Here is an 11,479-nt window from a genome sequence, read left to right on the forward strand (position 1 = left end):
GAAGTATTTTTTGTGTGAAAAGCAGTAAAGTGAAATTTTAAGGCTTACGTTTTTCTTTTAGCCTTCGCCTATATACTTCCTCTACGACGGGAAATGGAGAAAGTCAAATAAAATACGCAGAAAAAGCACAGATTAGATACTTTATGAAATTCATCAGAAGAATTTCAATACACCTTGAGATTGTTCCTTATGAGCCCTCAAAAGGTGAAAGATGGCAAAGTTTTGTTGTTAATATAATATCCAATCCATTTCCCCCTCTATACTGATATAGTAGCCTTTCGGGAATCTTTAAAATACTATGGGTGTTTGTTTTCGTTTTGGAAATCAGTCAAAACCCAATACTAGGGTTTTTTGAATCTTCTATAGGAAACAATTTTGTTAACATTTCCAACTACTGTTAGAGAAGTAATAATACATGCAAACCTTCTTACACTAAACATGCACAAATGCTATGAAGTACGGAAACTACCATTAAAGCCACACAATAATGTAATTCCCAATGTGTGCCAAGTCATCTTTGACAACATTTCACCTAAATTTTATTTATCTTATTTATTTAATTGTATTTATACCCCGCCCGCCCCGCGAACCATTTACCCGTTTGAAACAAAGAAACCGCTCAGTTTTTACCAAGCATGTTTAAGACAACAGGGTGCCAGCCATTCATAATAAAAATGGTTAAAAAATCAGAGGTTTAAACCGAAGGTTTATCATATACTTGTGTGCTTGTTCAGGAAGAGGCAGCTGATAAGAGGCAGCCTTAGTAAACTGTCCCCGTAGGTACTGGTTTTTCTTTCGTACAAGCTATTATTCATATCAAGCATAAGCCTGATGCAGCTCTGTAATAGTGACCGATAAAGGCAGGGAAAGAATGGTAGAAATGTTAGGGATGCATGAACACCTGCTGTTTCCGCTTGCATCTTGTTGACCAGCAGTGATCATGCAAGCAATTAATGGACAGGCAGTTCAGCTGTTTGCAACATGTCTCTTCTGAAGAGTAGGCTATTTACAGACATCAGTTGGAGAGATTAGCTGGAAGCAGACTCCTGATCTCCGCTGGAGGAATTTTGCTCCATATCCACAGAAGTTTTCCTAAGGTGGGAGGGATCGGTATCAGGCTCCAACTCCCAGCTGATCATGGGGAGGCACCTGGAAGCAAGGCTCCCTCTAAGCGGTGGAGTCTTGTGAGCAAAAATTCTGCTTTGTGAGCTACTGGCATTAAAGTTGTGAGCGAGCAATTTGGCTGCTGCATAAGTTAGTTTGCTCTGGAGCCATCCTTCCTGAGCTGAGACAAAAAACGTGTGAGCCGGAACCTAAAAAAACTGTGAGCTAGCCCACACTAAGCTTAGAGGGAACATTGCCTGGAAGGCGGGTTCTTTTGGTTTTTCATGCTGGAAACTTTGCTGTATCCCAGAGTTACCGAGACACAACAAACTGGGGGCATGTGAACAGAAGCTCAACTGATTACTTTCCTCTTCTCCCTTCCTCAAGCTGTCGGGCTGGCCTGCAGAGGAGATTGCTACTGTTCCTTGTGCCCCAGCCCTCAGTTCGGAGCGGGAGTGGAAGAAACTAATTATTTCTCTCCCCACCCCAAGCTGCTGGTTTGAGCTGCAGAAAAGTACTTCAACACCAATTACTTCTGATCTCCAGCCTCACAGTGTAGTGGTTTTTCCGAAGGGCTGTAGACCAGAAGCCCACTTCCAGCTTATTCCCCGTCAGCTGTGGGTCAGCTTCTAATTATCCCTGAAGTTTTCCTGTGCTTAGCACAACAAGGCTAAGATACGGGACAGTGTTGGCTGGGAGATGCTGGCCTGCATGACTGAAATAATGACTGCCAAACAGGTTTGCTGTGAAATTTGTGGCATCCATAAGGAAGATACAAAGGAATGCAGGACCATATGGCTTCACGTGTCTATCAAAAGCACAAGCAGGGGAACATCTGATTCAGCTGAATAAACCTGGGCTGAGCATCCGCGTGTCACTTTTTTGCAGGTCAGTCAAAACCTGGACTTGGTCGGAAATGCAAACCTTTGACGAAGGCCAAAGGACCCTCGGCATTTGGTCTGTGGCTCTGTGTGAGCTGTGACTGTGGAGCCAGGCCCAGCCCATAACATCCTCACGGATCATCCTTTGTAAAATTTGACTGGGGGCTAATTGGGTTACATATTTTTCATGCTGCAAGCTGTGTTGTGACCCTATTGTAGGTGAAAAGTAGATGAAAATATTTAACTAAATAATGAAGAAAACTCCATGAAGCTGCCGTAGTCCCTATGGACTAATCTGTCAAGTAACCTTGGCACCTGTTCTGCAACATGGGAACAATGGCAAGTTACCTCTAGAGGTGTGGTATCACAAAATTATTGTAAATCACACTGTATGCTTAGGAATTCCTACAGGAAATATAGATAATAGTTGAGATAAAGGGATGAGATTGCAACACTAATACATTCAGGGATAATTTAAAAGAATTTTGCATAAAAGTATTTAATATCCTGCATCTGTATAATTGAAAAAAACATGGTTGCAAACACTACTGATGAATTTCTGTGACAGATACCTGTTAAAGGGAACATCTAATAATCAAAGGAAGCAGCAGCAATGCTGGGTAGAAATACATATACGCTTTGATTGCAACTTTGCTAATTTTTTAATTCCTATTTTTTACCTCTTTCTGCAATTTCATGATTTACTGACGTCCTTGAGATCTGACTTTGTAATCGTTCGATCTCCGAGTCTTTCAGAGCCAGCTGTTCCTGCAGCTGTGCTATTTCAGCCTGAAATAACAGATTAACATTATTAGCTTCTTTTCTGTCTCCATCATTTACCAACCCTTATCCGAGAAAAGAAGTGAAATGACTATTTTCTAACATATATTACGCATATTTTTAAACAAATACAAAAATAAGAAAAAAATGAAACCCCCATAAAGCAATTAATTTTCTGTACTGTTGTAAGCCAAAAGAGAATGCTCTCTTTCCTTTGGAAAAGGTAAGCAGAATGAGTTTTTCTTTGTATAAGTGCCTCTTAAAGGTAGTAAAAGAATCAGTGAGTACAGAGGTGGTAGAGGCTCTCTCGCTCTCTGGCGAATGAGCTGTGAGGGATTCTTGTCAAGTTCTCTTTATGTGTATCTATAGGGAAAGGGTGACCTCCAACCTCCAGTAGTAGGTTCCATTCCACGGCAATATTATTCTGTTTCTGCACTGGCTAAGATCTCCCTTACCTCAAGGTAGGGCTGCCAAGTGGGGGCGGGTAAACCCCCGCTTCAGAGCCTGATTTCCGCCGCCGTGGAATCGGGCCCTGGGGGGGAACTTCGCCCCCCGAAGCGCAGCGTGGCTGTGTCACCGGTGGTGACGCAACCACGTCAATCACGTTGGGGGCGTGGCCCCAATCGTCGGAGGGAAAACTCTATGGTTTTCCCTCCAACGATCGGGGCCACGCTTTCAACATGATCGACGTCGCTCCCGGAGGCTCCCCCGCCAGTAAGAAAATTTGACTTGGCAACCCTTAGTATATTTTTATTCTGTGCTTTCTCCAAGGAGCTAAGGGTGGCACACACCCTTCTCCCATCCCCATTTTACCTTCGCAAGAAGCCTGTGAAGTAGTTGAGGCCAAGTCACCAGAGAATACAAGGTCACCAGAGAATTTCAAGGCAGAGTGGCAATTTGCACCTATGTTTCCTAGAACCCAGTCCAGCATTCTAACCACTACTTCCCACTACTGCATTATCACGGGTACCTTTAAGTACAATTGGTTGTCTACGAATCCTATTGTTGGGAATAATATGCTTTAGGGAACTAAAACAAGTCAATGTGAACAGGGTTTTGTTTTGTTTTTAATCCACTGGCATTCACTATGAGCACTCTTCCACAAATACCTTAAATGACAGCCAGCATTAAATGTGGCAAAATGGACAATGGCAAGCAGACATTAAATTCTTTGTGGCGCAGCATTACATCACATATTTACTGCTGCAGCTTCCTTATAAACATACTCTTGGTGGCAAATTAGTCCAAAGTGAACCTGTGCTGCTTACTTTAGTTGCTTTCAGTTTCCATTCATACTGACTCCTTTCATTTTCCAGTTCTTCAACTTTAATTTTTAGGTGTTTCAGTTCCTGTAATAAACTCTGGAAAGGAAATAAAGGGAAAAATAACTACGAGAGACAACAAAATTCATTTGCTCACACACTGGACACAGGAGCAAAACATTCCAATGAACATTATCATTTCCGTAAAAATAAAGCTATCGCAGGCTGTAAGACTGATTTCAATTTAGTATCCAGATAAAACAAGCTCTCTGTGACCTCAGGCACTTTTCAAGGAAAGCTAAACACAAGAAAATGAATGTATCTTGACAAAAAATGAAGAGGAAAAAAAAAGCTTAGGTTGCGGTCACACTCGTAAAATAAAGTGTGTGTGGGGGAAGCGAGGCTATTTCCTCCGGAGGAATTTGACCTGCAGTTGCACGATCACACAGTCCTTGGAAGCTGCAGGCACAGCCCGCCACTGCGTGATCAGACACAACTGCGGAAAAGTCGGGGGTTTTTTTTTGCTGTTTGTTTCCAATGCGCTTAAACGAGGAATCGATTAACTGAATCTCCGCACTGAAGGCTCCCTATGGAGTTTGCGCTGATGTGCATACTGCAAAGGGGGGAAAAACAACGGCACGGAGTCGGGTTGGCCTGATTAGACCCATTTTGATACTGTGAGAGCGCGCTGGATTTTCCCCAGTGTCTTTTAACTCCGCTTCTGTGGTGGAGCAGAACGCCTGGCATTCGCGTCTATGGCAGGTCTAATTGTGTATATGATTGCAGCCTATATGCCGTTTCAGAGGGTAGCCGTGTTGGTCTGGAGTGGAACAGCTACGTTTGAGTCCAGCAGCACCTTAGAAACAAACAAAGGGTTGTCAGCCCCTCTGGGCCCTCCCTCCCATGGTCAGCTGGCCAGTGGGAGGGACTTACCAGGAGCAGGAGGGAGGCCCAGGCTGTGTTGCTGGAAACATGGCGATGTCCAGGGCTCTTTTTGTAGAAAAAGCCCAGCAGGAACTCATTAACATAATAGGCCACACCCAACAACAGGAACTCATTAGCATATTAGGCCACACCCCTAACAGCACAGCTCATTAGCACATTAGGCCGCACCACATGTTACCAGAAGTGTGGTTATCCAGCCACACCCACCTTTTGCTTGTTATTCTGTTTACCTTGTTTGTTGTCAAAACCCAGGGCTTTTTTTGTAGCAGGAACTCCTTTGCATGTTAGGCCACACACCCCTAATGTAGCCAATCCTAATGAGTTTCTGCTGTTGGGTGTGGCCTATTATGCTAATGAGTTCCTACTGGGCGTGGTCAACTTGGTAGCCAGCCGGAACTCCGTTCCTGTGCGTTCTTGCCCAAAAATAGCCCTGGCTATTTTACCTCTCATGGGCAGGACAGCCTTCTGTCCATCACGCTAGTCAACTCCAGAGTCAGACACATTGGTGGTGTCTGGGCAGCAATCCGGTATTTGGACAAAAACTCTACAATAGAAGCCATATTTACCATAGAATTTTTGCACAAGTGCCAGAGCCCTGCTGGGATGGCCCAGCGTGATGACATCACTTTTGGTACATGCTGGGAATGTATCCTGACCTCCTCCCACTCTTGGTAAGCCCCCCCCCATTCCCCACCAGTTGCCAGCAGGGACCTGCCAACCCTAGATCAACAAGATTAATCCTTAAAAGTTAATACTCCCAAAATCTTGTTGGTATCCACGGTGCTACTGGACTTGAATCAAGCTGAGAGCAGATGTCACATTAGCTGTCTTCAAACTCTCTGGAAAACCAGAAATGTGCCACAGTTCTCTTCCCCTCTTCCATACCATTTCCCTCCATCCCTTTTTTGGCTTGGGTAACTTTGTGTTAACTGGGATATCCTTCATACCATCTATATATCTAATTCCAAAGAATACCTAAATCCGCGCATCGGGGGCACCTGGGGGAGGAGGGAGATTTCTGTGCACACTTGGTACGGTCCCCAGGTGTGCACAAAAATCTTAAAACCTGAAAAAAATATCAGGGGGATACTTAAATCCCCCCAAAAGTAACAGAGCGTCCCTTGCGCCTGCGCAGGAAACGCTCTGCGAACTCCCTCGCCGCCGCCGCTTGGGGGGGGGAAGAGAGCAAGCTGCTCGGGCCTCACTTCGGAGGCGGGGGGGAAAGAGCCGCGAGGCCCGAGCGGCTTGCCACTTGGGCCTCGCTTTGAAGCCGGGGGGGGAAGGGAAGGAGATCGAGCGGGGGTGTGTGGAGGAGACGGGGGAGGAACCAGCGGGATGGGGGGGAACTTACCTCCTCCTCCTTCTTCCTCCTCTGCCTCCTGTGTGGAGGTCCCTCCCCCCCGCAAGTATTGCGGGTCCCGCCCCCTTGTGGTTTTTAATCCTCTTATGCCTTATCACAGTTTCCCCAGTTTGTACAAGACATGCCAGGAGGTAGAGGACAAACTGCACGTTCTTGGTACATTCCCCATTCCCCAAACTAGACGAACATGTTATTTGACCAGGGCACTGCCCTCAGAACTATTCCTAGTCACTTTGTAGCCAAGGAATATGAGGCTTGTGCCCCTTTCCCTTCTTCTAACAAAAAAGTGCATGAGAATTCATTTGGTTTGAACTGCATTTGAACACATACATTTTCAGACCGCTGATCCACATTGCTGTCTCATGCCACATGTACTCATAAAGTAGTCATTGCTTTTCAGGAGCCAGAGGCCTCAATTTCATCACTTTGTCCTCATTTACCCTTCCACTGATATAGTTTATTCAATGTAGATCTACAGCAGCAGAAATCACTCTCCGACTCTTTGTTAAGTTCAGGACTTAACAAGGCTGTACAGTATTATCCCCACTGGTGGACCTCCTGATGGCACCTTTTTCTTTTTGGCCACTGTGTGACAGAGTGTTGGACTAGATGGGCCTTTGGCCTGATCCAACATTGGCGTCTCTTATGTTCTTATCCCTTGCTTTTTCTTTTTTTAAAAAATCAAAACATCTTTGTAGGGTGCTAACTTGATTGGGAACGTGATCTAAATTGCACCTTGATCTAAATTACAGCTCTCTTCAGTTATTATTACAGCCATGGGGCTGAAACAAGACCAATGTCAGGGGCTGACTGTGAATACTGTAATGAAGGAACACTTTGAAAAAAAATGGGCAAGGGAAGTGTGGTAGTGGTGGTTCAGCTCTGTTCCTCTTTCATTCTTGCAGATGGAACCTGGTAGAATTCTGTAGAGTCAAGTTTCCTCATGGGTCAGTTAGGGCCCCAGGGCTGCATGCAAGAAATTCCCACACTGAAAAGACAGCTACTGTCAGGGCCCATTGCCTGCTGGGAAAGACAAGGCAAAGGGGTGCCTGAAATCAGTTCCCAACTTCCCACATATGTATCTAGAAGGACAATCCATGTGCAGAGACTTATTTCTGCCTGCAGATTTTCTTTGCTGCATCCTAGCACGCAGGGCTATTTTTGGGCAGGAACGCAGAGGAACGGAGTTCCGGCTGGCTCCCAAGTTGACCACACCCAGCAGGAACTCATTATCATAATAGGCCACACCCAACAGCAGAAACTCATTAGAATTGGCTACATTAGGGGTGTGTGGCCTAACATGCAAAGGAGTTCCTCCTACAAAAAAAGCCCTGGGTTTTTTTGACAACAAGGTAAACTGAATAAGAAGCAAAAGGTGGGTGTGGCTGGATGACCACACTTCTGGTAACATGGGGGTGTGGCCTAATATGCTAATATGCTGTGCTGTCAAGGGTGTGGCCTATTATGCCAATGAGTGTCTGCTGTTGGGCATGGCCTATTATGCTAATGAGTTCCTGCTGGGCTTTTTCTACAAAAAAAGCCCTGCTAGCACGTGTGTAAATAGGCAGAGGCAAGGAAGGAGGCCACATTGAGGAACACAAATAATTGCATTTTTAAGACAAGTGCTGCATCTGATCTCTCAGAATGTCTCCGCTTCAGTTATTTGGTATCTTTTGCTTCAATACTGTATTGAGACCTGACCTGACCATGTGAATGGACAGATGGGCAAATAAATACATGTGGGTCTCCTGTCACCTCTAGTTTGGTTACTTGAGATATTACTGAGGAGCCACTTTAAATACTTAACAGGACAGGGCAGAAGAAGCCTGATGATGGCCGTGAACTGTACTCACACTGGGTTTTAAAAAAATGTAAAGAGCAGTCAGCTCTGCAAGTTAATTGAATGAGCTATGCAGTCCCTTTTCCTCGTCCAACAAAATGTTCTATGTAATGCAAGATCGACTATGGTTTACTGATCTGGGGGGGGGGGGTTAAGGCAAGAAGGAAGAGACCATATTTGGGTCAGAGCTGCAGGACAGAGACAGGAAAAACTGACCATCTGCCCTCACAGAAATTTTGACAGAGAATGACTAAACTGTAGGACTAACAGAAGCTGGGGGAAGCGGAAACAGTTCTATTAATAAAACAGCATGTGGGAGATGGTGAAATCCTTCTCCCTCATACAAGAGTCCCAATTCAAATCAATGTAGTAAAATATCCAGTTGCTGATCTCCCAAGTAACACGTAGTTAAGCTCTCAGAAAGTTACTTTCATTATTTTACATTCTGCTTAGTCAACTTGAAAACTTATAATAAAATTCTCACAAACCACAATTACACAGTGGAGTCTGCTACTAATACGTGCTTGAAATTAACTTTCGGGGTCATTCTATTTTATCCTGGTTTCTCTGTCAATGCTATGTAACAAACATCACTGATGCATTTAACAGAAGGGGAAATGATGGGGGGGGGGATACAGAAAAAATACTGGGTTTTTAAAAACCAATTTCATCAAATATGAGCCAGTTAAAACACACATCTCTAAAATGTGCCAAGACAACACTGCAACTTAGAGCTAAAAACAAGTCTTAAAAAGAGTTTATGTTCGGCATGCCAGTGTCATTCCTCTTCTGTTCAATTTCATCAGCTTAACCAAAGTTGCTTTCAGCCTGACATGTGAGGTGGTTTTTGATCAAACACAGTAAAGGTTTGTTTTATAAATTCCAGAAAGCCTTTACTGAAAAGCTTGTTTAAAGGGTAAGCAATCAAATCGTAAGGGGTTTAAACATGCATGATGCAGTCTTTATTGTGGCTTTTCCATTCATTTGATCATCTTAGAAGGCACAGGGCGAGCCAAAAACGCGTGCCTGTGATTTTAAGATTTTCTTATAAGCAGGCTTGTAGACAGAAATTTTACCAAGGTCCTAAAGTTACAGAATTCATCCTAAACACAACTAGTCTAAAAATTATTTCATGTATGGAATAATTTCAACAGAATTAAATCTTCGTTTTGAAGGGTACTAAATGTCAAATGCTTCTCAATCTGCCCAGTTCATTTGCACCCATTACTTGCTGGTGTATTGGAAAGCAGAAGCATAGCCACACCTTGCTGATTAGTTTGGTAGTGGCCTACCTGCTTCCCTTTCCTTACAATTCCATAAATAAAAGATTTTCAGCCACCAAGCAGAAGCTGAAAAATCAATGATGGGACCTGGAACCAGGGATGACTAGATTCCCACACTTTCATCTCAGTTGGGACACACCGTCCTTTTAGCCCTTGAAATCCAATTAGAAAATCTTCTGCCAGATTTTGACGAGCTTCCATTGATCTTTGAGAATCCAAACAGTAAGGAAACTTCTACCCTTTCTTTTGAAAGCCATATTGTCCTTCAGTGCCTGTGTGCAGAATGTGAGCATGTGTGGAAAATATCTTTCTAAGTGCCATGGGCATGTACTTCTGTAACTCTGAGCTTAAGGATTTTAGCAAAAGCACTGCCTTGTTTTCCTAAGATTTCTGGGTTTTGACTGAGCATGGATAACATTTTCTGGTATTAAAACAAATCCGCTGTGCAGGCCACAAGCTACATACTGAGTACACCACCAGAGAACAATAGAACGTAATTCACAACCAATTTAAGCCTACTTTCATTTAGGACAACCAAGACTCACTGAGTAAACCCCAGAATAGATCTAAATCAAACTGGACTACCATAACAATCTAGACATATCTTTTGAAAGAGCAGTCACAGGAAAACCAGTTCTGCTGTCTGAAGTGTCGCTGTTCATAGGGAGACAGTTTTACGCACCTACAGTAAAATCCTTCTAAAGCAAGAAGTAGGACACGGAACTGATTTAAAATTGCAGGCACGGTCAGTTCTATTATTTGTCCAGAGCCAAGACTAGTAAAATCTGTCTTTTGGTTAAACACAGTCTAATAAAAGCAGACCAATTAATGCCAATCCATCACAACAAGTCTCCAGTTAGTAGTGTTAAGCTTGCTTTTTGAAACAGGGCAACGCACAGATTCAAGCTAAGCATTTGCTTCTCATACATCACACCAAGAGCAATTCTTCTGAGCAGGGGTCTCTGTCATTGATTCAGTGCTGTCTTGAGGGCCGATTGTTGCCATGTCTGGCTTCCTATCTTGAGACTTTCTTTCTTGGATTTTACTATTAATCTCCAACTGCAGTCTACACATCTGTTCTTGCAGTTCACTGATCAGGTTTACTACTGACTATGAAAATAAAGGAAGAAAGAAAATGAAGACTATAGACAGACATGAAGAAAGCAAAGAAAGTGACTGAACCTCTATAATCACTGGGCATGGAAAAGAGAATTCTGCAAGAGACAACTGCAAGATATGTGACCATTTCCATGTGTAACACTGCAATCAAATTCTAACCTCTCCTCCCAAATTTGTAATATCCAACAATCTATAGTATCACTTCGCATTCACAGCTAGAAAACTAATTAGCTTATTTGCCCTGGGCTCAATGTTATTGGGGAGTGGTCTTTTCCCCCCTGGTTCTCCACAGCATTGTGGTGCATTTGTGCATATATCCTGGGTTTTCCCTAGCTTTTCCCTCAGTCTTTCCCAAACCTGCTTTGCTGTGAAATTTTGCAAAGACTGCAGCAAAGCTTGGATAGCTGCTGTGTGGGTAGAAAAGTTAGGGTTTTCCTGGTACCACAAATACACGAGCAATTTCTCCCCTCCCCAGCACCAGGGCTTTGGTTGTTTTGTTTTAATTAGCAGCTAAATTTTTAATATCATTATAGTGTAACAGTCTGTATAAGCTTCTCTGAATTCCCATAAGAATATAAGAGACACCAATGTTGGATCAGGCCAAAGGCCCATGCAGTCCAACACTCTGTCACACAGTGGCCAAAAATACCAGGTGCCATCAGGAGGTCCACCAGTGGGGCCAGGACATTAGAAGCCCTCCCACTGTTGACCCCACCCCCCAAGCACCAAGAAGACAGAGCATCACTTGCCCCAGAGCCCCTATCTATACCTTGTGGCTAATAGCCACTGATGGACCTCTGCTCCATATGCTTATCTAATTCCCTTTTGAAGCCGTCCATGCTTGTAGCCGCCACCACTTCCTGTGGCAGTGAATTCCAAGTGTTAATCACTCTTTGGGTGAAGAA

General features: G+C 43.8%; 1 protein-coding gene across 1 annotated transcript in view; it reads right to left on the reverse strand.

Annotated features, from left to right (window-relative positions):
* The window catches only part of PPFIBP2 (PTPRF interacting protein, binding protein 2 (liprin beta 2)), a 179,234-nt gene that overhangs the window by 54,590 nt on the left and 113,165 nt on the right, over window positions 1-11,479 (reverse strand). The window contains exons 7-10 of the mRNA XM_015411715.1: window positions 10,383-10,565; window positions 4,034-4,126; window positions 2,666-2,774; window positions 49-81 (exon numbers count right to left, since the gene is read on the reverse strand). Of these exons, the coding sequence (XP_015267201.1) occupies window positions 49-81; window positions 2,666-2,774; window positions 4,034-4,126; window positions 10,383-10,565 (418 nt within the window). The remainder of the gene's footprint in view (window positions 1-48; window positions 82-2,665; window positions 2,775-4,033; window positions 4,127-10,382; window positions 10,566-11,479) is intronic.

The sequence above is a fragment of the Gekko japonicus genome, unplaced genomic scaffold, assembly GCF_001447785.1.
Source record: "Gekko japonicus isolate JY-2015 unplaced genomic scaffold, Gekko_japonicus_V1.1 scaffold156, whole genome shotgun sequence".
NCBI classification, from domain to species: Eukaryota; Metazoa; Chordata; class Lepidosauria; order Squamata; family Gekkonidae; genus Gekko; species Gekko japonicus.